General features: G+C 38.1%; 1 protein-coding gene across 1 annotated transcript in view; it reads left to right on the top strand.

Annotated features, from left to right (window-relative positions):
- Positions 1-27,852, top strand: part of LOC102758103 (lymphocyte antigen 75) — a gene marked incomplete at its 5' end in the record, with an annotated part of 157,466 nt that overhangs the window by 76,165 nt on the left and 53,449 nt on the right. The window contains 16 exons of the mRNA XM_006766553.2: positions 1,811-1,846; positions 2,210-2,385; positions 3,040-3,110; positions 3,838-3,917; positions 4,511-4,650; positions 7,019-7,124; positions 7,349-7,509; positions 10,326-10,455; positions 11,415-11,641; positions 12,953-13,118; positions 14,796-14,963; positions 16,126-16,242; positions 19,717-19,911; positions 21,517-21,743; positions 22,982-23,150; positions 25,185-25,334. Of these exons, the coding sequence (XP_006766616.1) occupies positions 1,811-1,846; positions 2,210-2,385; positions 3,040-3,110; positions 3,838-3,917; positions 4,511-4,650; positions 7,019-7,124; positions 7,349-7,509; positions 10,326-10,455; positions 11,415-11,641; positions 12,953-13,118; positions 14,796-14,963; positions 16,126-16,242; positions 19,717-19,911; positions 21,517-21,743; positions 22,982-23,150; positions 25,185-25,334 (2,319 nt within the window). The remainder of the gene's footprint in view (positions 1-1,810; positions 1,847-2,209; positions 2,386-3,039; positions 3,111-3,837; positions 3,918-4,510; positions 4,651-7,018; positions 7,125-7,348; positions 7,510-10,325; positions 10,456-11,414; positions 11,642-12,952; positions 13,119-14,795; positions 14,964-16,125; positions 16,243-19,716; positions 19,912-21,516; positions 21,744-22,981; positions 23,151-25,184; positions 25,335-27,852) is intronic.

The raw sequence follows: 27,852 nt of genomic DNA, 5'->3' as shown, positions 1-27,852 counted from the left end.
TGTTGTTTTGTTGATGGTGATTGTTTGTTTGTTTGGTTTTTGCTGTGCAAATGTTTTTTATTTTGATGCAATCCCATTTGTTTATTCTCTCTTTAGTTTCCATTGCCCTAGGAGCTGTATCGGTGAAGAAATTGCTTCAACATATGTCTGAGATTTTGCTGCCTCTGGATTTCTCTAAGATTTTTATGATTTCCATCTTACATTTACGTCCTTTATCCATTTTGAGTTTATTTTTGTGTATGGTGTAAGTTGGTGGTCTAGTTTCATTTTTTGCATGTATCTGACCAATTTTCACAACACCATTTATTGAAGAGACTGTCTTGACTCCACTGTATGCTCTTGCCTCCTTTGTCAAATATTAATTGAGCTTGAGGATTGGTTTTTTCTTCTTTCTCAGGATTGCTGCAGCTATTCAGGGTCTTTTTTTATTCCAGATGAATTTTTGGAGAATTCATTCTAGGTCTGTGAAATATGCCGTTGGTATTTTAATGGGGAGTGCATTGAATCTATAGATTGCTTTGAATAGTATGGACATTTTAATGATGTTGATTCTACCAATCTATGAACACCGTATGTTCTTCCATCTGTTTATGTCTTCCTCCATCTGTTTTTTCAGTGTCCTGTAGTTTTTTGAGTCATATTTGTAATTTTTTATTTAAAAAAACTAAATCCTTGTATTCTGCTTTTCTCAGTAATAAAAAAAAACCTTAAGTTTAGACATAGTATTTCCCCAACACATGATTACTGACAAGAAACTACACGTTTTAAACTGATTGGCAGAATGGTTGGTTAAAAAAAAAATTATCCAACACACAGAGAACTGACTGAGAGAGAAACCAGATGCTGGATATATAGGCCATCTTTTGCATTATGCCCTGATACAATGACAAAATTGGGAACAGCTATTTTACTCTGTAATTTCTAAGATTCATAAAATGATGACTGGAAATCAACGAGACCTAAAAGCACAAAGAAAGGGGAAAAGGAAGCAGCCCAGCATCCTGGGAGGAGCTGCTCTGTGCCTGGAACTGTGGGGGGTGCTCCCCCGGGGCCATCTCACCTGAGCTTCACACAGACTTTGTGAGTTAGCGGGTAGAGTCTCACTTTCTATAGAGTAGAACATTGAGGCTCAGGGCGTTAAACAACTGACCCACAGCATCTCAACACAAAGGGTGTGAGGGCATTTGGACATTGGCCCATCCAACTTCAATCTTTCCTCTGTGTCTATCCAAGAAGCCTGGGTGATTTTCATTGTTTTCCTCCCAGTTTTGTCTTTCACCTTCTCAGAAGGTTCGGTACTGGATCATTGCACATTGTTTCCAAGGATATCCTGGGAGACAATAAACTCTACCCACACAGGTTTACAGAACAATTACTCAAACTGCGTTAGATGGAGAAGTGGTTTCTGCATAACCTCATCCTACAATGATGATTATTTTGGTGCATATTCCTTAGTGCTTCTATGTAATGTGTACAGTGGATGCATTTACTTATTTGTGCTTTCTAATTATTGGCTATGTTTGTCCATCTGATCTTCCTTTGTGACTTCTATGGTATAAGATAGAGAACTGCTAGTGATACTTTATTAATATTCAACCGATCTGCTTTTTTATTGTCACTATAATAGCTTTAGCGTAGGCTCCACAGAATTCAAATTGAAGTGATCATAACATGAAAGGCAATGGTTCAGCCAGAAGTGGACAGACCTCAGCAATACTGTGGCCCTCTGTAGACTGAGACACTGACTTATATATGCGATGATCTGTAATTGGACACTAAACTTGAGCCACTTGCTTTCTTCCTCATACAGGTCGGACTCCAAAAACACCAGACTGGTACAATCCAGGTAAGTTAAGAAAACTGAAATTTAGCCAAAGCCGCCTTTACTTTTTCAATAATGCATCTAGTTTATTTAAACCCAGGCCTGAGTGACAGTTTCTTCTCTATCACAACCTTCAACTGAGATGAAGCATCTCCAGGCAGGGAGGTGATTGGCTGTGGTGGGATGAGGCTACGAGGGTGGATTTGTCTTTCTCTGTGACTCTGGGTGGCAGTCACTGGCTCAGGAGTCCTCAGGAAGCACTGTCCCGCCCAGAGAGAGCCAGGAGTCTAAATGAATTACAATTTTAAAAAGTTTTGAACATTAATTCATGCTTAGAGGGTGTAGTTTGGTTTACACAGTCATAACTCTGATATTTTTTTCCTTTAGAGCGTGCTGGAATTCATGGACCACCAGTTATAATAGAAGGGAGTGAATATTGGTTTGTCCCTGAACCTCGCTTAAACTATGAAGAAGCTGTCCTGTACTGCGCCAGCAATCAGAGCTCCCTGGCTACTATAACATCTTTTGCAGGACTAAAAGCCATCAAAAACAAAATAGCAAATGTAATTTTAAAAAGAGTATATCTTTAAATATTGTTCTTATTTTTATATCTATGCCATTAACATTTTTTCAAAATTTTTGCCAAAATCTACAAAAGTTAAATGTTCCTCTCACGTAAAATTTGCCTAACAACATTCAAATCCCTCGTTTCTTGTTAGAAATGTTAACTTTAATTGCTTATGTTTTAATAGTATTCAAGACTAATTATGAATATCAATTTATACAATGAACAGCAATAGATAATATAAATTATTCTAAGTCCTTATCACATTTTTTACTAAAAGTTAACTTTATAGTTAACTTGAGTTTCTGTTTCTACTAATAACTAACTTTGCAACATACCTTTTTGGAAGAAAAATAATTTGTTCATCTTTAAATTTATAATTAGTTGCAATAGGACACTATATGTCCAATTGATGTATGCCCATAACTACAGAAACCATATTTTCTATATGCAAAATAGGGCCTTTGAATATACAAAGAGTTTTCAAACTATTCTTTTGGTGAAAGGATGTGGTTTATGTAATTTAGATTACATAAAGTAACGGAATGTTTTGAAATCTTAGTGTTTTGTAGTTATGGTGGGATGGGGTTAAATCAAAACTCTCCTAGAAAACTCAGCACATATAAGGATGGATATTTGGTTTGTTTTTCAGATATCTAGTGATGAGCAGAAGTGGTGGATGAGAACCTCTGAGCATCCAATAATAGATCGTCATTTTATATAGTATGTATTTATTATTGACGCTACCTTATAAAGTGATTTAAAAGAAGCAGCCCCAAATTCCCTTTTAATAAATGTATTACCCTTTTTAAAATATATTTTTTTTTATTTCAGAGAGGGTGAGAGAAATAGAAACATCAATGATGAAAGAGAATCATTGATTGGCTGCCTCCTGCATGCCCCCTACTGGGGACAAGCCTACAACCAGGGCATGTGCCCTGACCAGAATTGAACCGTGGCCTCATGGTGACCTCATGGTTCATAGGTTTGATGCTCAACCACTGAGCCACACCTGTTGGGCTAAATGGATTACTTTTCATAATTAGTTTTGCACATTAATCCATAAACTGCCTAGATTAGAGAAACCAAGTCCTTTTGCATATTTGCATCAAGAATTAAGGGGTAGCCCTAACCAGTTTGACTCAGTGGATAGAGCATCGGCCTGTGGACTGAAGGGTTCGATTCTGGTCAAGGGCATGTACCTTGGTTGCGGGCATATCCCCAGTAGGGGGTGTGCAGGAGGCAGCTGATCAATGTTTCTCTCTCATTGATGTTTCTAACTCTCTATCCCTCTTCCTCGCTGCAAAAAATCAATAAAATATATGGTTTTTTAAAAAGAATTAAGGGGTATAAAATAATGGCACAAGTTTAGAATTAAAATTATTTACAGTAAACACCAGAATGGGATGTGTAACTACATTCTAAGTTGTCAAACCTCATTTTCTTTCAGCTCAAGACATCCATGGCATCACTTTCCTATAACATTTGGACAGGAATGTCTCTACATGTCTGCCAGGACTTGGCTTAGCGGTAAAATTAATTCCAAATCCTTTAATGTTGATTATGTAACATGTAAAATTCAGGTTCAATTCCTAGTTCAATTTTGTTTTTCCCTTTGATTATGTGTTTGGTAGCTTTATCTTTTCTGATTTATTGCTAATCACAATAGCGCAATTTTCAGGTGCAAGTAAAGTTACTTTTCACTGTGAATATTTTTACTTCCTTTATCCTAAAGTAATTACTTACAAGTAAATTTACCACTTTCGTAACTAATAATCATGTAGACAAATTTGCAAAGATGAACAGGCAACAGTTCTAAAATATAGTTTATATAGTTTAGGTGCCTTTCCCCTTCATTAGCCTCCTTCAACTCTATTTCCCTCCATCGGCAACTGTGGTAACTGCGGTGGTTACACGTACAGGTACATTTTTATAGGCAATATTGGTATGCTGTAACCTACTGATATGAATAATGCTAGAAGACATAAATGGCTAGAGAAGAGAAGGACTATATTTTAACTATCTGGGAATTAATTTAAATAGACTTTCTTTATGGCTGGATTGTTTTTAAAGTGTACTGGATGGAAAATCTGACCACAGTAATCCTGCTTTTCATTTCTCAGACTTAAATAAACCAGCAGACTGTAATACCAAGTTGCCCTTCATCTGTGAAAAATATAATGTATCTTCATTGGAGAAATATAGTCCAGATTCGGCAGCTAAAATACAATGCTCTGGGAAATGGATTTCTTTTCTGAATAAGGTAAAAAGAGAATTGCTACATTGTGCAAATGATGATTGCTTTCATGATGGTTGCATGGCCTGTGACAGGATGGCAATCCATCAAATACCTTCACTAAGACAGCCTCTGCATATTTCGATATCTCACCTTAGAAACCAAGTTAACTCTCAAGTTAGTCATGCCTACAGCTCTTTCAAAATAGTGTGTTCCTATTCTGTTATTACTCACACTTAAATTGCTGAAGTTTCAGTGTCAACGGAGAGTACCAGCAATACATTGAAGTCAAGGCTGTCTCTATGGCATATAGGAAACTGACTTAATTTCTGGCTGATAAATTTTCCCCCTTATGGAAAACATCCACCCAACATCTACTAATCAAACTAGACTAGCATTTCCCAAACTACTTTCTGGGGAACTACACATATACTAACCAAATGTTTATCATTGATTTTGCCTCTAAAGTAGAGTTTATGATTTAAATAGGTTTGGGAAATGCTACATTCTATACTTGAGATGCATAATCCATATTGGTATATGTACCTCTTAGGGAACGTATTTGACTGCTAAAAAGAGCCATAGGTACAGTATGTTAAAACATTTATTCTATTACATAAAGACGTTAGAAGGTAAGCAGCTTGGTGTTAGTATGTAAACTGTGAAGTCTTCAAAGGCAGGTTCCTTTTGTCTTTCTCCTCTGCCATGAGGCTTCCAAGCTCAAGCTCGGGGTGTTTGCTCTAGAGTCTTCTAGAAGCCACACAATGACTTGTATGCCCTTGGCCACTTCATTCTGTGTGGAAGATGAAATAAAAACATTTTGTTCAATGTTTCAAGGAACACAATTTAGAACATACTACTCCACACTAATCTATACTAATAAAAGGGAAATATGCTAATTAAGGTGGATGTCTTCTAGACGTCCTTCCAGACAAAGCCACAGCGGCTGCCTGAAGCTCAGGCAAGTGTGGATGGTGGCGGCCACTGCCCAGGGCCAGCCCAAGGCTCAGGCAAGCTGCGAATAGCAGCTGCTGCTGCCCAGGGCCAGCTCGAGGCTCAGGCAGCCAAGCACGGCTGCAAGGCCCGAGGCTCAGGCAGCCATGGTGGCCACCAGTGGCAGCAGCAGCGGGGTGATGGGGTGGCACCTTCCCCTGATCTGCCAGGTTGCCTCCAGCAGAGGGAGGCAAGACTTCGGCTTAGGTTGGGGGCTGAGGCAGAGGCAGTTAGGGATGATCAGGCCGGCAGGGGGGCAAGGTAGGGACAGTCAGGCCAGCAGGGGGGCAGTTAGGGGTAATCAGGCTGGCAGGCAGGCAGAGGCAGTTAAGGGCGATCAGGCAGGCAGGCAGAGGGGTTAGGGGCAATCAGGTAGGCAGGCAGGTGAGTGGTTAGGAGCCAGCAGTCCCGGATTGCGAGGGGGATGTCCCAGATTGGAGAGGGTGCAGGCCGGGCTGAGGGACCACACCCCCCAACCCCGCGTGCATGAATTTCGTGCACCGGTCCTCTAGTATGATTATAACATCAAAAAGAAAAAGGAGATGTGCCTAACAGCTAAAAACATCTGTAGTAAAGCTGAAATATTAGGGGTATATTTTGATTTTTTAAAATTAGGACAGTCTTTTCCCCCCAAAGTACTGGTACTAAATTTACACAGTCGGTGTAAGTTGAATTAAAATATTCTGCCAAAGGACAGGGAAATAATTTTTTTAAATGATTTCTTTTTATATATAGCAAGGTGATAATTAAGAATACAGACTTTGAAATCAGATCTAATGGAGTCTAAATGCTGACCATACCATTTTGTGGCTATTTCACTTATGGGTAAAGTTACTTACTGTACCTGTGCCTCAGTTTCCCCAGTTGTGAGAATTAAATGAGCTAATACTATGCAAACTGTTTAGCACAGAGGAAGCACTCAATAAATGGGAGATATAAAAAGTCATTCAAAGACCACTCTTCAGTTGTTTATATAGAGAGTATAGATCTGCATTGTTATAGTACTACTTTATAAATGTCCATATCTGTGACATACAGACCAAAAATTAGCAACCCTCTAAAAGATGAGACAGCCCTAGCTGGTTTGGCTCAGTGGATAGAGCGTCAACCTGCGATCTGAAAGGTCCCAGGTTCGATTCCGGTCAAGGGCATGTACCTTGGTTGCGGGCACGTACCTTGGTTGCGGGCACATCCCTAGTTGGGGGTGTGCAGAAGGCGGCTGGTTGATGTTTCTCTCTCATTGATGTTTCTAGCTCTCTACCCCTCTCCCTTCCTCTCTGTAATAAATCAATAAACTATTTTAAAAAATAATAATAATAAAGTAAAAGATGAGACACTTATTTCCTATGTGAGCTTTCCCATGTCTGAAATCGTATGCTTCATATATGTTCTTTGTTTGCAGTGTTTTCTGAAACTTCAACCCAAGTCTCTCACGTTTTCTGAAGCAAGCAATACTTGTCACACCTACGGAGGCACCCTTCCTACAGTGTTGAACCAAAGAGAACAAGGTAGCAGAATTGTTTTGTAAACATGTTTTATTCTGATCCGGGGGCAAAGTTAGTTTTGGGAGGCTGAAGGGAATCAATATAGTTTTTAAATCTTATTAAGCTATTTTTGTAGAGAGTGGGTAAAAGACTATCATGATAGATAAGCAGGAGGTAATCATTGACATTTTTAGTATATCTTTATTTTGAATAAGTCAAATGCTTTTTAAAAAATCTCTTTCTGACAGATTTTATTACATCGTTGCTTCCGGATATGGAAGATGCTCTGTGGATTGGTTTGCGCTGGACAGCCTATGAAAGAATAACTAAATGGATCGATAACAGAGAGCTGACATATAGCAACTTTCACCCATTCTTGGTGGGTCGGAGGCTAGCAATACCAACAAATGTAAGTTTTTGGAATCAGTAATCTATGTGGCTCTATGAAATCTTGAGCCTTCCATAAATTATTGGATTAAGAACAAGGGCCTGTTATATGAGTTTGTTTATATGAAATGCCCATAACGTAGATTAGTGGTTGCCAGAGCCTAAAGAGGCTGGAAGGATTGAGGATGATGGTGAAAAGGCACGAGGTTTCTTTTGGGGGAGGTGAAATGTTCTGAAATTGATTGGAGGGTAATGGTTGTACAACTCTGGGAATATACTAACACCTATGGGATTCATGCTTTCAGTGGGTAAATTATATCATCTATCAATTGTATCTCAGTAAGACTGTCACAAGAAGAAGAACAATAACAACAGTAGCGTCTCTAGCCTTCATGTGTATGCCCTCATTTTTCACAATAGCATCAGATCCACATCCCTTATGTCACAATGATGTAAAACTGCCAAGTAGTGAGTTGCAATCAGAAGCAATTATAAATGCTTTACTTAGTATTGGGGATTTCAAGCTGTCAGCTCCAGTCTTCTGAGGTAAAAAGTACAAAATCGGTGATTAGTGATCATTTTTCCCCCAAGAGCTAAATGTAAAGAAGCTATAAAAGGAGATTAGGCATTGTATTAACAATAATTGCCTATATCATGAGATTGCTGCCCATAGCTCTGTCCTCCCTATTTGCTGGATACAAACCACCTTTTGCACAAAGAGCAAAGATTAAGAAATGAACTTTAAAATTGAATTCCAGAAATACATCCTAGACAATGACTATGTAATCATTTTCCCTAATCCTAGCTAATTATCTAGCATTATTTATTGCATTTATTTCCATTTGTTAAAAGCAACATAGGCCCAGCCAGAGTGGCTCAGTGGTTGAGCATTGACCCATGAGCCAGGAGATCGTGGTTTGATTTCTGATCAGGACACATGCCCAGGTTTCGGACTCAATCCCCAGTAGGGACCGTGCAGGAGGCAGTTGATCTGATTCTCATGAAGGGGGCCTGCAGGAGGCAGCCGATTGATGTTTCTCTCTCATCAGTGTTTCTATCTCTCTATCCTCTCCCTTCCTCTCTCTGAAAAATCAATAAAAACTTTTTTTAAAAGGAGATATAGGATGCCTTCTTTGTTATATATGAAGTGTATGTGCATATGAGATAGACTCTTATATAGCAATCTCACAGATCTAAATACTCTAATTTTGCCATATTTAAAAATATTTCATAGGACTGGATATCTTTAATTATTTGCCTTTAAGATATTTTTAGCTATTCTTGTCCATTCTTCCAGACAAACTAGGTTTAGTCCATTTCCAATCAAAACAATTAAATAAAAAATTCTGAGGACAATCTGACAGTATTTTAGGGATAATTCACATATTTTTATTACTATTCTAATTCAAGAATATAGTATAATATCTCTGTATTCAAGTCTTCCTTTATATCTCTCAAGGAAGTTTTTATAGCAATTGTCTTTCTTACTGCTATTGATATGGCAGTTTTTTCTTGATTTTCTTACTGATATGTAGGAAAGCTATTGTTTGGAATTTTTATATATTTACTAGAGGCCCAGTGCACGAATTCATGCACAGGTGGGATTCCTCGGCCTGGCTGGCAATCGGGGCGATCAGGGGGGTGGGGGGATTCAGGAGGTTGGCTGGCTGTGGGAGTTTGGCTGTGGGAGCACACTGACCACCAGGAGGCAGCTCCTGCTTTGAGCATCTGCCCCCTGGTGGTCAGTGCATGTCATAGTGACTGGTCGTTTGATCAACCAGTCATAACTGTCACTTAGGCTTTTATATATATAGATTTCATAGGCATCCATCTTACTAAAAGCCCTTATTACTTCTCAGAGTTTTTCACTAAGTTTTCTTAGGTTTCCTAATGAGTCAGTCATAATTTTCAAATAACAGTTCATGCCTCACTACATATTGTGTAACTATTAGAGTCCAGCGGTGGGCAAACTTTTTGACTCGAGGGCCACAATGGGTTCTTAAACTGGACCAGAGGGCCGGAACAAAAGCATGGATGGAGTGTTTGTGTGAACTAATATAAATTCAAAGTAAACATCATTACATAAAAGGGAACGTCTTTTTTTTTTTTTTTTGGTTTTATTCATTTCAAACGGGCCAGATCCGGCCCACGGGCCGTAGTTTGCCCACGGCTGTACTAGACCCATGGTAAATACTAGGGGTAATAAATACCTTCCTAGACTTGATCTAAACTTTCATGGGCCTATCTGCAGTCTTTCACTGTTATATTATGTATATGATGTCTCTTTGTTTAAGATATATTATTGTATAACTAGCTTATTTTGAATTTTTATTCAGGAATAAGTACTGGGTTTTTTAAAACTTGTTTCCAGCACCTATTGAAATTGTCATATAGCTTCTTCCATTTAGCCTATTGGCAGTTGGTATAATACATTAATAGATGTTATATTAAACCATCATTATCTTCTCATAAAAATCCAGTTGCTCAGAGTGGATTATTATTTTACTATTCTAACAAGTTAAACTTGTTAGGGTTTTATTTGGGAATGTTTTCATCTCTGTTCATAGAGTTTTTTGTGTTTTTTTCCATAGCGTTTTTTTTATGCCATATTGTCAGATCTTTTTTCTGATCATGTGAGCTTCCTAAGATGAACTCCGTAGCTTTCTGCCTTTGTGTTTTGAATTAGGACTCAGTTTGAGGCACTATCTTTCCCTGAAAGTTTGAAGGAACTACTCATAAAGCCACGTGATGTTAGAACCCTTCTCAGGGATCATTCTTGCTGGGGTCTTCAGACTGTTGATTTTAAGACTGCTTGTTTCTGTTTGCCTTTTTGTTTAGGTTTTTGATGAAGAGTCCCGCTACCACTGCGCCCTGATGCTCAACCACCGGAAGTCACCTTTAACTGGAACGTGGAATTTCACATCCTGCAGTGAACACCACACTCTGTCTCTCTGTCAGAAATACGCAGGTATGGATTATTATCTAGTAACTGTGGGACTTTATGATGTTACTATGTACAGTCCTTTTTTTAACAAAAATCTTATAAATGAATTAAAATTAATTTGTAATCACATAGCTTTCTTAAAATGTCAGCATGACTAAATTCATATTGGTTCAGTGAGTCAGGGCATCTCAAATGGAATGTGATTTTTTTTCAAGTATTATCATACTTAATTAAGTATCAACATTAACTATCAGGTGGGATTTGTTATTAGGAATTGTCTAATGATAAGTTACGGTTGAATTTTATTCTCCTTTCTACGCTGGCATTTTTTAGATTTTACTTTCTATCATGGGAAAAGGGGGAGAAAAAACTTAATGTTTTAAATTTAGTTCAGTATAAACATTCACAGATAAATTTAGTACTAAAAAAGATGTGAAGCATTTATAAATGGATCACTATGACTTCCTATAACCCAAATGAAACTAAACTATATACTTAAAAATAGGAATTGTCCATATTTTCAAAAAGATATTTTAAGGGATATTAAATTTTTCATTCATCACAATAAGTTTTTAACAGATGATTTTTTTTAACTTTGTTATGTAGTGATACTCTCAAGTAGGTAATCTTCTGAAGAACTGTTTGCTAAATGAATCCCTCTTGTTGAAGCATTTCAAACAAAACAAGTATCTGACACGAACCTAAGTGGAAATCTTTTCACAGGCTACTTTTGCTTATAGCTTTTCTGCTTCCTAAATCGGGTCAGCTAAAACAGAATTTTCTTCTGATTTTAGAAAACAAAGGTTGGGGCTCATACATTTTACCTAAGGTATACAGGAAGACATACCTAGCTCTCCCACCCAAAATCTAACATAAACTGATAGATAAGTAATATCTAAAGTACATTATTATGGGGAAAAAAATTTAATGTCCTCTGACTCACAGAGTGGGTAGTTATTGTGTCTTTTTTCTTTTACACACAGACGTTGAAGGCAGTCAGACCTTGCAGAATACTTCAGAGACTGTAAAGTACCTAAATAATCTGTACAAAATAATCCTGAAGACTCTGACGTGGCCCGAGGCTCTGTGGGAATGCCAGAAACATGGCATGCGCCTGGTGAGCATCTTAGACCCGTACCAGCAGGCGTTCCTAACCGTGCAGGCAGTCCAGCATAACTCCTCCTTGTGGATTGGACTCTCCAGTGAAGACGTAAGTTTTCAGTCCCCTCTGCCAGGATCGGGTGATGGACTGCAGCATTTTTTATTATGCACTGTCTCTTATCAGACAAAAAAAAAACACCACATAAAACACCCAGAGATCATAAAACCTTACTGGGTTAGTTGGGAGTGCAGCAAGGGGGTGGAATCCAGGGTCATACAAGTACAGTCACATGGCCAGAGGGCTACCTCTGAAGCCACATGGCCTGGGGGTTAACTTAGCACAAGTGACAACTGGAACTCTGGTGGAGAACAGCTCAGAATGAAACATTGGTGGTATTGAGGCTTAATCATGTTTGCTATTTTGGGTTCACTAAGGAGACTATGTGTGGCCTCGCCCAGTATTCCAAATAAGCCAGTGATACAGAATTAACCTTGGGCCTCGGGAAAGCTTCGCTCCATGAGTCACTGTGTGAGGCCTCTGCTCTGACAGCACCAAGGGGAAGCTCAGACAGAACTGTACCCCACAATCCATCTCCTAGACTTCTGTGCCTACTCTGTAAAGCCTTCCTCAAGATAGCTGAGTGGCCAGGCCCTGGTCAGGATGTAATGACAGGTGTTCACAGACTTACAGTGCACAGTAGAATATAGTGATAAGGAAGCATGTCCCCAAAAACAAGTGTGGAAACACTGGCATGACATCCACATGGTCTGAGGGGTTAGGAGGGAGGGAGCTAACATGTATGTCGCTTTCTGTGTGTCCCAGCTAGCCACTGAGGTAGGTTTTTTACACGTGTTATGCCATTAATTCCATCCAGGAGGTTCAGTGTCACATCCATTGAATAGCTTGGGGATGAAAACTTGGCGAGGTAAACTCACAATCAAGAACTAATAAGTGACCAAACCAGAATTCAAAACCAGGTGTGCTTAGCTCTGAAGCCCATGTTCTCTCCACGACTACATGTTGTCTCTAACTTTTCTGATTTCCAACAACCAACAATGCCAATGATGTGTGAGGCAGCATAGTGTAATAATTCAGACCATGGATGCCAGGACCTGCCAACCTGGATTAGAATAGCAGCACTGCAGTTTATGTTCTACATGACTTTGTGCACTCTACATGCCTTCAGTGTCCTCATCTGTAAACTAGGTATAATAGTACCTATCTCATATGGCTAGGAGGATTAAATAACTTAACATTTGCAAAGCACTTAAACCAGTCCTGGACACATAATAAGTGCTATGTGAGTGTGTGTTAAATACAAGATAAAATTAAAAGTCTTTAGATGGACCATGAGGACCAAAGCAATACAAAAGGGATTACATGAAGTTGTCACTTGAAGTGTGTTTTCGTTCTTTGCAGGATGAACTCAACTACATTTGGTCAGATGGGAAACATCTTCAGTTTAGTCGCTGGGCTGAAAACAATGAGCAGCTGGAGGACTGTGTGTTTTTAGATACTGATGGATTCTGGAAAACATCCGAATGCGATGACCACCAGCCGGGTGCTATTTGCTACTATCCAGGAAGTATGCTAAATTCAAATATTTCACTTCTCAAATTATCATTAGTCTCATGACGGGTGTGGTTTGGTAAAATCTGGTTTTGAAATTGTAAGAAAATTACAATCATGTTCTTATTTTTTTAAATATATTTTTATTGACTTCAGAGAGGAAGGGAAAGGGAGAGAGAGACAGAAACATCAATGATGAGAGAGAATCATTGATTGGCTGTCTCCTGCATGCCCCACACTGGGGATGGAGCCCACAACCCCAGGCATGTGCCCTGACCGGGAATTGAACCGTGACCTCCTTGTTCATAGGTCAATGCTCAACCACTTAGCCACGCTGACTGGGCACAATCATGCTCTTTTAACAACAATTTGTTGTGAAAATAATGTATTCAAAAATTACTATATATTAAATATTCCATCATTAATATTTTATTTTATTTTTTTATTTTTAGACATGTTTTATCTTTATCAGCTGACAATGGTAATTGTCCTTTTAATTTTAAATCCCCATTGGCCTCATTTGCATATATTTGCTGTTTATAGTCTTACAGAAAATTGTATATTTGTAGGAATCCTTTTACAATTCGTATCATCAGCTACAATTTCTTCTATGACTCACTGTTAAGATTCATTTGGTTGTAAGTAACAGCAATGAGCTCAAGCTAGTTTTAAACCAAAAAAAAAATTTTAGATCCTTGAAAAATGGGGATAGAGCTAAGCCTTGTGAGGAATGGAAATCAGAAACTGATGCCATCCTCTACCTATCCTTTCTGCTTCTCTCTGTGAACCTGCACTCCTCTCTTTACCTGCTTTCTGCTTCTCTGTGCACATGATGACCCATGGCGGCTCTGCAGCTCTCACCTGTCCCCATCACTGGAGGTGACTGTCCCTGAATACCACTTTTCAGTTTCTTAGAGGGAATCTGAAGGACTTGGCTGAGTCAGGTATGCAATCTCTAGCTCACTCAGAGGAAAGTGGTCTTGCAGCGGCCAGGGGTCCCCATGTGTGGGTTTGGGGTACGAAAAAGACACTCCTTCTCAGACGGAGGGACTGGTTATAAGCTGGGAGAGACTGGCAGGTCTCTCTACTGCACACCTAAGAAGTTCTATGGGCTTTGAGTAGAGCATGTCTATACTTGCATCTTCTTGAATGTATGGCCTTTTCACAAAATGGGGGGGAAAGCCGTAATTAGGTTTTCTAGATGTCAGGTTTTAAACTATTTCTGTTTCCTTTTGTTAAAGCAATGACTTACTTAGTACATCACGTATTTCATTAAATGTTCCTTTAAAATTAGAAAAGATATCAGTAACCAGACACTTGAAGATGAACCCTCAAAGTTATAGTTAAGTGCCTTTTATTATGTTTGTAGAGTTTCTATGAGGCGGCCTTTTGTATTTGAAGTTTGGAAATGGAGGAAGACAGAAACTACAGTTAACCCACTAGAACCTCATTTTTTACATTCTTCCACTCACTCCACAGCAGGGGAAAGAAAATTACTGCGTTAAATAATTTCTTTCCTAAAGAAAGCTAGTTAGAAGGTCACATTATATTGAATGTAAACAGAACAAGCATCACCAGGCTAGTATTTCTTGGCTTCCTGAATATTTCCTACTAATCAAGTCCAATTACTTTACATAGGATTTAGCATTTATATCTGAAATTAATATTCATACCATTATTTTTTTCTATCTAGATGAGACTAAGAAAGAGGTCAAGCCAATTAACAGTGTTCGTTGTCCATCTCCTGTTTTAAATACTCCATGGATACCATATCAGAACTATTGCTACAATTTCATGATAGCAAAGAACAGATACACAGCAGTAACAAAAGAGGATATTCATTCTAGATGCCAAAAACTGAGTAAGTATATTATATGGCCATTATATATTGCATTATGCTCATTTTTTTTAAATCTTGACTGTGTTATAAATATTTCTAATTAGCACTAGTAATAAGATCTCAAAAGTATTCATCGTCTAATTTCTACATTAATTTGTTTTTAATTAAAGTGGAAGGTATAGCAGTTACCTCTTTCTTTTTTCATTCATCAGAGAACTAGTCTGGCTTTACAGGTGTAAACAAAATGGGTTCTACTTCACAAGGGAAAGAAATATCACTATATAGAGGGGACTGTGGGCAAAATGAAAAGTTCATTTGAGTGGTCAGAAGCTTAGATAAGCCACAAAGAAGCAGCTCTGCTTTAAAAAAAATACATATTTCACACTTTGAAGACGTTTCAGATATTTCCTATGCCATCCACTGGGGATTTGGAACTTCTCAACAGTGGACCTATGAATTTTGCAGAAAGTGCCTATGGGAAATACCAAGCCATTACCCTCCCCACACCCCCAAAGACTGCTATGTTGAACACTGGTCTTGAGAAGTGTTCTACACAAGAGGATCCTTAGAAAAAGAACAAGGTTAAGAAACACCATCGCTTCCTGTTACAGATGATCAAATGTGCATTTGCATATATTGTAAGAAATACTGGCACAAATGAACTAGTTGACTTAACCAGTGTTTGCGAAGTTTTTATCCATGTAGCTCTTTTCTGAGGAACTCCTATTAATTCCCTGAGGAACACACTATGGGAAATAAAAACTTTTTTTAACCCTAATGTAAGAGTGATCGCTAAGACAAAGGAAGCTCTGTCTTAGAACCCATCCAAGAGGTTTTATTTATTATAGTATTTGACAGTGTATCCAGCATAAATACAGGTGGAATTGTACAACTCAAAATAAGCTTTAAATGGGGAAAGGTGACGTGAATTAGTTTTAAATACTCTACTCCTCTACTAGATTGTCACTAGTCCATAAGACCTTATTGATCATCAAAATGTTTTAAAGCTTCTTAACCTATTCATTTTAGTACAACGAGACAGTTTTAATTGACATGTCTTTCTTATTTTCTGCTATTGTTTAAGTTAGGGGTATATTAAACTGGGAAATAACATTTTCTAAATCAAATAAAGTGTTCTAGATAAATTATTGTTTAAATTATTGACTATTTTTCTATTTAACAGATCCAAAATCGCATATTCTGAGTATTCGAGATGAAAAAGAGAATAACTTTGTTCTTGAGCAACTTCTGCACTTTAATTATATGGCGTCATGGGTCATGTTAGGTATAATTTACGAAAGTAAGTTGTAAATCTGCTGATTTTCTCTATTTATAGTTATACTATTTATAAACTACTTGCTTATCAAGCTATAAAAGAATAGTCCTTCAAAGTATATGTGTATTAATATACAAAATTATCATTAATGCACTAAGCGTAACATATGAATATGAAACATTTTTCATGTCTCCTCTCTGCTACTAAAATGTCTTTACCACCAAGCGGAGAGTTAAATGGTGAAAAATAAGTCTTTCTCTACTCTCCCTCCTAGCAGTTCCAGACTAAAAATGATCACATTCCCAACTGCATCTCCAGTACTTACTTTGTGTCTGTACTATGCATATGGGATGAGTGAGAACAGAATTACACTTCTACTAATGTTGTGGTTTTATAGCATTGGCTTGGGGTATACATTAGGAAAACCAGGTACATAGTTTGACAGTGGGATAGAATATTTGACATTGGGTCTAAATACCACAAATCCAAGTTAATCGCTATAAAATTTGGTAAAGCACAGATTCTAATAATAGGGTCATTAAGATCAATTTAGAAAGATACTCAACTAGAGATGTCCTGAAAATCATAAAAGTTTTGGAATTAGAAAAAAGAAAAACACTCTGTGGGCATAAAGCATCAAAAAGTACGCATTTATTCAAAAACAGGCCATAATAGGGGCACAGGACAATGATAGTCAGAGGTGGGGTAGGAAAAGAAACTAAATTACTCAAGTCTGACTATTTAAAAATAGCCTTCTCAAAAAAAAAAATAGCCTTCTCTTAGCTATCTAACTTGTCTTTCTTAGAGTTCTTACTCAAGTCTGACTATTTAAAAATAGCCTTCTCTTTGCTATCTAACTTGTCTTTCTTAGAGTTCCAAAGGCATTTCTTAAATCTTTATGACTTGCAAATTAACGAAAATTAAGCTATCAAGCAATTGGTAAGATTTGGGTTGCCAGTTGAAGATGAGTTCATCATAATAGGACGTAGTTGCTCAAGTCTTTTTTCCAATGACACTTGAATACCTTTAAATTTAGAAACGGTGGAGGATGAGGGGGGCGGAACTAGATGGAAAGTTCTCAGGCTTTATCTGAAAGTGACTGAGGAAATAGTGAACTTATGGAGCAGCGGAGACCACACCCAGGATATAGTTAGAGATTTCAATTGCACCCTCTGATGTATTTTGTTAATTGTATGATCACAAACAACTGAATATGTATTCTATATTCTGAAAAGCGTTTTCAGATCACTAGACTTTCTTTTAATCATCCTAAAATTTTTAATAAAATGTCTGAGTAACAAAATTTCTATTAAAATATGTAGCCACATGAGCAACATGTAGAGAGATGTTTCAAGCAAATTTGGTTTAAATCTAATTCTTACTGGCTGAATTTATACCCATGGATTTTTTTTACCACCTTGATATACTTAAATAATATTTAACTGTATACCACCCCTACAAAGGATTTTGTTTTTTAAAATTCTGAACTTTTCAAAGGCCATGAATAGACATTACTTAGAGAAGCCACATGTCAACTGAAAGATATTTCAAATGAAGATGGTTTTGTATAGCAAACTTCAGAAATACACCTTTGCCCATTGTGTTAGTCAGAAAATTATAACTTTAACATTTGGGGAGAGGGAAAGAAGGACTAGGATACATGAGGTGTTACAAAGCAGCAATAAAGAACAAAATCATACGTGCAGTGCTGCTAGTGTTACATTGCTGCAGGCAGGTGTTTAGGATAATGCCTTGGGAGATGGGGATCTCTGAGAGGTACAGACAACCAGGATTATGTGTAGGTAGTCATGGCATCACTCCTCATTCCAATTCATGATTTCAGTAGACCTAGCAGTTTGTTTTTCCAAAAACTTTATTGAGATACAGTCACATCCATATGATTTAGCCATTTAAGGTATATAATTTAATGGCTTTATGTATCATCAGAGCGCTCCACAATTATCACTGACCTAACAAGAAACACCATACCCATTAGTGGTTCCTCCTCATTCTCTATCCCCTCTCCCAACCCTCAGCAACCACTGATCTATTTTCTGTCACTACAGATTGCCTACTCTAGACATTTCACATAAATCAGATCATACAATATGTGATTTTTTTGTGACTGTTCTACTGAGCATAATGGTTTTAAGGTTTATGTATGTAGCACTGTAGCATGTATCACATATTATGCCTTTTGGCTGAATAATATTCCATTGTATGGATATACCACATTTTATTCATCTGTTTATCATGGGCATTTAAATTGTTTTCACCTTTTTGGTTATTGTGAATAATGCTGCCATGAACATTCATATACAAGTTTTTATATGGATGTATGTTTTCATTTCTCTTGGATATATACTTGGTCTGGAATGGTTGGATTTGTTTAATCCTTTGAAGAACTGACAGACTATTTTCCAAAGCAGCTATACCATTTTCCATCAAGGGTTCCAATTTCTCCCATATCTACGTCAACACTGGGCGGGGGGGGGAGGGGAATGTTTGTTTGTTGTCTTTTTTATTATAGCCATCCAAATGGGTCTGAGTGATTTATCACTGAGGTTTAATTTTATTTATCTGATGATTGAAGCTATTCAGCATTGTTTCATGTATTCATTGGCAATTTGTACGTCATCTTTGGAAAAATCTCTATTCAGACCCTTTGCCCATTTATTATATTATTTGTCCTTTTTAGTGTTGAGTTCTAAGCATTCTTCCTATATTCTGGATAGAAGTCCCTTGTCAAATAAATGACTTGCAAGTATTTTCTTCCATCACTTTCTTGATAGTATAATTTGTAGCACAAAACTTTTAATTCTAACTAAGTCCAATTTATGTATATTTTTCTTTTATCACTTGTGCATATCTAAGAGGGCTTTGCCTGCCCCAGGGTCATGAAGATGTTCTCCTATGTTTTCTTCTAAGAGTTTTATAGTTTTTGGCTCTTAGATCTGTGATCTATTTTGAGTTAATTTTGTATATGGTGAAAGGAAAGGGTCCAACCTCATTTTTTATTTTTGTACATAAATATCCTGTTCTTCCAGGAACTATTCTTTCACCATTGAATTGTCTTGGCACTCTTGTCAAAAATCAGTTGACATAATTGTGCACAATTGTGTATGATTTCGGTCCAGATAAGAGATTTGTCACTCGTCTTATAATAAATTATTTTTTATAAAATAGTTACATTCATTTTCATTGCAGTCAAACATACATGTAGGAGACATGAATATTTGATGAAAGATAACATGTAAAGTTATTGCAGGATGGTGGAATTATCAGTAAATTTTTATTTTCATGTTTATAACTTGTACTTCCAACATTGAAAATAAGTATGATTCACTGTTATAATTTTAGAGGGATGCACATAATCATATAACCTTTTAGGAAGTAAAGAAAGAAGAAAGAAAAGTTAAGATTGAAATATTAACCTCATAATTGTAATTCACGTATTGATTTCATCTCTAAGCATAGAAAAAAATGTTTCTTCTCTAGATAATTCTCTTATGTGGTCTGATAAGACCATGCTGTCCTATACGCACTGGAGAGGGGGAAGACCAGCTATAACAAACAGCCGGCTTTTTGCTGGCTTGAGTACTGATGGCTTCTGGGATATTCATACCTTTGATGCTATTGAAGAAATACATTACTTTCATCAGCACAGCATTCTTGCTTGCAAAATTGAAATGGGTGAGTATGCTAATGCAGAGTTTCCACTCCAAGGAAAGAGAATATAAAGCCATTAGCTCCCCTGGTGGGCACCTTGTAATTGTATTTTCTGAGTGCTTCCTCTGGATTCCGTGTGCTACGAGAGGTGCTACAGAGGTGACCGTGACAGTTTCGCGGAGCACTGGTCATATGTTTTGTACAGTGTCCCTCATTCTTTTCTCAAGATTAAACTGGGGTTATGGTTTTGGAGTTTAGGGGAAAACCACAGAAGTAGTGTCATTCTCATGTCAGATGAGGGGTATGCTATCAACATGATTATCACTACTGATTTTAATATTGGTCACCTGGCTCTAGGTAATGTTTTCAGATTTTTTCCACTGCAAAGTTACTCCTTTCCCCCTTCCCACAACATACTCTTTGTTAGGCAGGCACTGTACTCAGTCCACATTTACTGAGTGGAGAGTTACTCTCCACCTTCCTGAAGCGGGTGGTATCTACATACTTTATTTGGAATTTGACCACACAGGAGGTTTTTTCCATTCTTCCACATTTTAAAATTTATTGTCATTTAATAAGTCAGTCAAAGAAAGAAAGATACTATATGATTTCACTTCTGTGGAATCCAAAGAACAATAGAAATGAGCGAAGAAAACAGAAACAGACCCATAGACTCAGAGAACAGACTGATGGTTGCCAGAGGGGAGGGAGGTGGAGGACTGAGTGAAAAAAGATGAAGGGATTGAGAACTACTGATTGGCAGTTACAAAATAGTCATGGGGATGTAAAGTACAGTGTGGGGAATATAGTCAATAACATTCTAATAACTGTTTGGTTCCAAGTAAATGCTGGAAATATCAGAGGGAGCACTTTGTAAAGTATATGATTGTCTAATTACTATGCTGTACACCTGAAACTAATACAAAGTAATACTGAATGTAAACTGTAATTGAAAAATATCAGTCATTTATTGATATCTGTATTGGCTCATGGTTACATATGTCATACTGGGAATATAATCCAATTTACTATACTATTTAATCTTTTGACCAGATTGTGCCAGCTCTGGACATTGGACGTTCTTTCACTTGGCTTCTGTGTCCCTTTGAAATACCCTCATCAGTGTGGTTGTGTTATTGTTATGATTTGTTTGTTTTCAGCTTACTTTCTGGTTACCTCATTTCTTTTTAGTCCTGATTTCACCTAACCTAACATCTGGAGACCTAATTTTTCCAGCAGGCTTTATGACTCCCTCTCCTTCTCTAGTAGTTACACACATTCTAGCGGGTACTTGTTTTACCCTCGTTGTAGGTATTATTGTTTTCTGGCCACAAGTAATATGTGAGCTCCTTCAATGAAAGACAATGTTTATGCCTTTTTCTTAATCAGCCAGACTACTGTCATATTTAAGAGCCTGTTAAATATGCCATGGGAAGAAGAAAAATTAAGTATGCATTTGACCTCCGTTCCTACTAAGCAACCCAGTTTTATTTATCTTTTGAAGTGATTGTATGACCTGTCTTACCCCAAATATGTATTTTATTTTTAGTATTTATTTATTAAATTGATTGGATGACATTGGTCAACAATCAAATTTAATCATGAACACTTTTCATTTAAATATTTTAGTTGACTACAAGGAAGCATATAATACTACTCTGCCACAGTTTATTCCATATGAAGATGGCATTTACAGTGTCATTCCAAAAACAGTGACATGGTACCAAGCAGTAAACATGTGCGCTCAGAGTGGAGGTCATTTGGCAAGTGTTCATGACTCACGTGGCCAGCTCTTCCTGGAAGATATCGCAAAGCGGGATGGATTTCCACTGTGGGTTGGGCTCTCTAGTCATGATGTGAGTATTGCTGTTGTTGTCCAGAAATTTCCCACATTTGTTAGAGGTTTAGCAACGTGAGCATAAAATATCAATGCAAAGTATAGCATCAGATTAAGTCCTGGGACTCAATTTGCATAGCATCGTGTTTTCTCGACTTTCCACAATATAGAACAAATTGAACATTATATCTGTAGGGTGCACTGCAGCACATGGCTGGGACTGCCGTGGCCCTCAACGCTGCCCGGGCCCAGCAGAGGAGTAACACAACAGCTCTGTGATCTGCGTGGGGGAGACCAGCTGAAAAGCTGGTGAAAAGGAAAGAGCACAGAATGAGAAAAGCCCTAGTTCCACACTGGTGGCAGATCTCCCATTTACATATTGAGTGATCGTGGGCAAGATATTTGACATTTGCAAGCTTATTTCCTCATCTGTAAGATTTTGGAGTGATAATTATTTTCCTTAATCTATGATTATAATGAAGATTGCTATAAGCTGCCAAGTAAAATTCGTAACATTAGGACTAGTAAATATATATACTTTTGCCACTTTCCTCTAGAAATTAGCACTATTTAAGAGTAATCTTCTACTAGTAAACACGTCTTTTGTGCCACTATTTGAGTTCTATTAATTATATTCATGTAGCTACAATAATGTCTAGTATACAAAAAAAAGACATCTATTGAAATTAGAATTGAAGGCCTGATGTAAATAATCTTTGAAACAATGGGGAAAATAAAATAAAGGATGGTAAATTAGGATTATAGAATCAAGGAAAAATCAAAAGTAATCTTGGGAAGTAGTTTTCAGCCCCTTGCTGATTACTGGCTTCTGTAATACGAAAAATAATGTAGCCAGAGACACAAATCACAAAACTCTTAAACATAAAAAACAATATTTAGGATAATATCAATGCTGGAATTGTAAATCTGTAATTGTGATAAGTGGAAGCCATTTACCCATCATTTAATTTCAAGTGTTATATAAACTCGTCTTTAAACAGAATAAACCTAGAGATAGAGTGTAAAAACTCTGACTCTAAATTTAAAATCCTACTTAAATTGTGCCAGAGCAAATGTCTCAAATCAGTGCATCGAAAGTAAATCCCTGATTTTACAAATAGATCCAGACCTACAACACTTGCAGGCAAATAATTAACGCTCCACTCCAACATTTCTTAAAGTATATATGTTCTTGTTTATGTTCTTTTTTGAAGTCATACATCTAGATTCAGGTTGTCTCTATCATTCCTAATACAGGGCATGGAATCAAATTTTGAGTGGTCTGATGGTAGTGCGTTTGACTACGTCCCATGGAAAGATAAGCAGTCTGCTGGGAATTGTGTTCTCTTGGATCCAAAAGGAATTTGGAAACATAAAAACTGCAGCTCTGATGGAGATGGTGCTATTTGCTATAAATCTACAAAATGTAAGACTTGATTTCAAATAACTGTATATTTACTAAAATATAATGTTTGTCTTATGCATGTGATTAAGTACTCAAGGAGTTTTTAGAGATTTTAAATAAGGTTTATTCACAAGTCCTCCAAAAAGAATTTTGATATTTTTCACAAAGAGAAATAAATACAATATACCCCGTCAGGGAATTTGTTCTCAAAGATATTCAGTAGTTCCATCACTAGGGAAGTCTTAACTCTAGAATTTGTGAGTTTCAGTTTCACTTAGCAGTGTTTTCAAAGACTGAGATTCTTTAAAAGAAGTGTCCCACAGCATGTATCTTGAGAAATGCCTCACGTGGCCTTCCATATTGAGTGATGGCTGTGGGAGTCCCTGTGGTCAAAAAGTCTGTTGCATGTTGTGTAACTAAGCATTTTCCAAACGTATATGATCCTTAAAATTGAGGAAAGAGTCCCTTCCATCAGGGGCTGTGCCTGAGGTCATTTTTGATAGGTAGAGCGTGAGCCTTGGGGAAGAGCACAAGAACCCAGACCACCAGGAGCTGCCGAGGCATGCTGGGCGGCCAGGGCCTGGTGCGGGCTGGTCTCTGAAGCTTCTGGTTTTCAGTGCTGGCCCTTGCAGAAAATATAAATGCAAGAGTTGGAAGTAAAACTCCATGAATAACAGTAAAGAAAGAAACCGTATGCAGCCTAAGACGGCCCAGATGCAGACTGGATAGAAACGAGTAGACTTAGAAGATAAGGTATCTCCGGGGGTTCCTAGTATAAGAAGAATTTTATTTTTAAAGCCAAGCAATTCAGAAAGGTCCATCAATCTTAGCCATGCATTGGGAGCCAGCGTTCAAGATGTTTTGCATCTAATGAAGCAACACAGATCATTGTCTTGCACAACAATGTGCAAGACGCATTGTTGTCATCGGCAGTTTATTTTTGAAAAAGCAACTATTTTCACAAGGTGGTAAAATGAAGCACTTGCTAGTAACGTCTCTCCATCAGCAGCGTTAATGTAGAGCTGTCACAAGTCCTACAGACTTTACAGATGGACTTGGCAATGAGCTTTGATCACCAGTCACTAGGAAACTTACCCAGGAGTTATCAACTGTCACACTGAAGGGAGACTTAGAGCTCACACCAAGAGCATTCATGGAAAGAATGGAGGCAAAAGCCAATCAAATAACTAAAGTTCAAAAAAGATCAAGCCCAGCTGGAGAAACAGAAGATAGAGAAGCAGAAGAAGGAATTAAGAACAGTCAGAACATCTCTTGATGAAGAAGGAAACAGCAGCAGCCATTCTTCTGGAACCACTGGCACCACAAATTAGAAGAATCTACCAAATTGAGATATGGAGGGAAAAAGCAGGAAAAGCCTTCAGTTACTGAAGGACATGCAGACCATGCAGAATGCACACAAAAGAATAGCTGGGGTTGAGATGAGTGGCCATACCGGTCAGAGCTTTGATTCTGATGCTCTGTACCGCACAAATAGCATGTTGATACTTTACCTTCCAGTTCTCATGCTCTCTTCTGTGGAAATTAATAATCAGAGGCACAGGCTTTGCTACACAGGCTTCCTGTGTGATACAGCACAATTAAAAGTTAAACATTTTAAATGGAAACCAGAGGAGTTTTTAAAAGCTGAGAAGCCACACCTACTCTTTTTTTTATTTGAGAGTGATTTTACTTTGCTGACATTTTGCGTTTTGTAAACACATTACCAAATTATCATTTGTGGCTGTGATTTTGAAAAGTAGTACTATATATGGCAAAGTATAACAAGGTTTCTGTTATCAAAATAAAAAGGGATCCAAAGAATTGTAATTATTATTTCAAAGTAGTTACAGGCCTGCCTAGCCAATCTTTGCTCCTTTTTCTATTATGTCTTTCCAGTTGTTTTTAACTTAGTCTAAATCCATCTTCGAGGGCAAGTACTTTCCTTTATCATCTAAGTTCTAAAAATGGTATTCTAAAAATCTAATTAGAGTGTATACTCAAAAGTCAGTTGTTGTTTTTTCTCTGCATTTTTACAATTGTCTCACATTTTTGTAGCTCAGGAGGTATCTTCTCCTACATATTCATCGCGATGCCCAGCAGTAAAAGGGAATGGATCCCAGTGGATCCTGTACAGGGACCACTGTTATGCATCTGACCAGGCGTTACACAATTTCTCAGAAGCCAAACAGTTTTGTTCAGAACTTGGTGAGTTAAAATTCATTTTTTTTTTGATTCAATAATATAATCAGTGGAATTTTTTAAATATATAATTTGAAACAATGATTATATTTTTGAAAATATTTTTAAAGCAGACACAATTTATAAAAGCACTAGGGGCCCGGTGCACAAAATTCGTGCACTTGGTGTGTGTGGTGGGGGAGTGTCCCTCAGCCCAGCCTGCCCCCTCTCACATACTGGGATCCCTCAGGCGTTGACCCCCATCACGCTGCCTGGGCAGGGGACCCTCATTTCCCCCCATCACTGGTTCTGCCCCCAGCCCAGGCCTGGGGAATAAAGTACGTGCAACTACAACATCTGAAGTAATATTTACATTTGAAAACCTGGGCCGGGAAGCTTGGAATGGCGTTGCGGCTGGGCAGCCTGCCCTTTTCCTTCACTTGCCTGAAGCCACACCTCCTCTACCTTGCACTCCTCTCCAGCCGCTCGGGTCTTGAGGTGAACATCTGGCCTCAGCATGGTTCTCTCCGAATGTAGCGCTGCCCCACTCTGAGCCACGCCCCCTCTCTGTATGCAAACATGGCGCTGCCTTGTGCTTAGCTGTGCCCCCTGACTTTCCGTACAGAAAATGATGCCTCCCAACTTGGGCTTAAGCCTCCCACCTTGGACTTAAGCCTCCAGGTGAAAAGCTGCCTCCCACTTCCTGATGCAGGGCTGGATCAGGTCCCTGGGTGGCAACGCAGCTTGGCTTTTGGGTCTTCTCCGATCACCTCTTCCCTACCCTACCTGGCTTCTCCGATCACTGGCTGGGGGGCAGGCAAAGGCCGCCTGGCTCTCCAATCATGGGCTCTTGGCTGCCACCTGGGTTTCCGATCACCATCAGCAGCAGGCAGCTTCTTCCATCCTTCCCCTTTAACCTCCCAGCATTGTGCCTACGTATGCAAATTAACCGTCATCTTTGTTGGCAGTTAACCGCCATCTTTCTTGGCAGTTAATTTGCATATTGCCCTGATTAGCCAATGGGAAGTGTAGCGAAGGTATGATCAGTTACCATTTTTGTCTTTTATTAGATAGGATTATCACCTAATTGCCCAGTGGTGGGGAAGTGGTTAAGTATTTTATGATGTATGACCTCATGGAATATTGGAATAGCCATTAAAAATAATAGCTCTAGCCGAAACCGGTTTGGCTCAGTGGATAGAGCGTCAGCCTGCGGACTGAAGGGTCCCAGGTTCGATTCCGGTCAAGGGCATGTACCTGGGTTGCAGGCACATCCCCAGTAGGAGATGTGCAGGAGGCGGTTGATCGATGTTTCTCTCCCATCGATGTTTCTAACTCTCTATCTCTCTCTCCCTTCCTCTCTGTAAAGAATCAATAAAATATATTAAAAAAAAATCATTCTAAGAATAAGTACATGGAAAATAAAAGTAAGTGAGAGGAAGTAGAATGAAAAATAAGTAAATTGTTATGTGAAAATACTGACAAGGGAAGAGTTTTAAATCTAGCTAGATCTACTTAGATGAAGGGGTTAAGAGGTAAAGTTTTTACAAAGTTGGTTAAGTAGTAAATAAAAAATTGTAGATTTTTTCATTACTTAGTTATTAATAAATAAGCTTAGCCTGACCAGAGTAACATAAAGCATGTTTTGTTCATCCATTCTGCAATAACAGTGGCTCACATCATCTGAACACCACAGGAAGAGGACTTTAGGATAAGCAGCAATGATTAAAGCTCTCTCAGGATAAATTTAGCCAGTAGTCAAACTGTGACATGACTTCTAGAAGACTTGTATTCTTGAGTATCAGTGTAGCTAGGCAGGTGGTATCTCATTTTTTTGCTAATTGTTGTAGAGACACGTGGAAGATTTTTAAATCTCCATGTTACTGTTTAACTAAATGATAGGAACTTTTGTGTGGGAACTGTTCTGTGTTAATATACATAATACAGACATATACACACATGCATATATAATAGATAGATAGATAGACAGATAGATAGATAGATAGATAGATAGATAGATAGATAGATAGATAGATAGATATGTGATGGGAACTATTGTGAGCTATATATATGCATATATGCTCTGGAGGTCAGAAGTCTCTGGCTCCTAAAGGAGAAAATAGAAAGGGTTACTGTTATTGTAGTGTGTGTGTGCATGTTAAACACTTAAGTTTTGGAGGCAGATAAGTTTGGATTCAAATCCAAGTCCCACACTTATTAGCTGAGTGGTATTGTGAACTTACATAATTGTTTCTCTTTTTTCACCTGAAAAGAGTGAGAATAAAAATACAGTTGATCCTTAACAACGAGTGGGTTAGGGGCACTGACCCTATGTGTATAACTTTTGATTTTCCAAAATATGCAGTCATTCCTCAGTAACCACCGGGGATTGGTTTTAGAATCACCTCCCATCCCACAGATACCAAAATCTTGAGATGCTCAAGACCCTCATACAAAATGGCACAGATCAATGTGTACAGTTGGCCCTCCGCATCAGCGGATTCCCAACTGCAGATGGAAAATACTGTTTTTTCCCCAAGGTTAG

Source organism: Myotis davidii, unplaced genomic scaffold (genome assembly GCF_000327345.1).
Source record: "Myotis davidii unplaced genomic scaffold, ASM32734v1 scaffold59, whole genome shotgun sequence".
Lineage (NCBI taxonomy): Eukaryota > Metazoa > Chordata > Mammalia > Chiroptera > Vespertilionidae > Myotis > Myotis davidii.
Note: the sequence above shows the minus strand (reverse complement) of the source record. Positions and strands in the feature narration are given on the sequence as shown.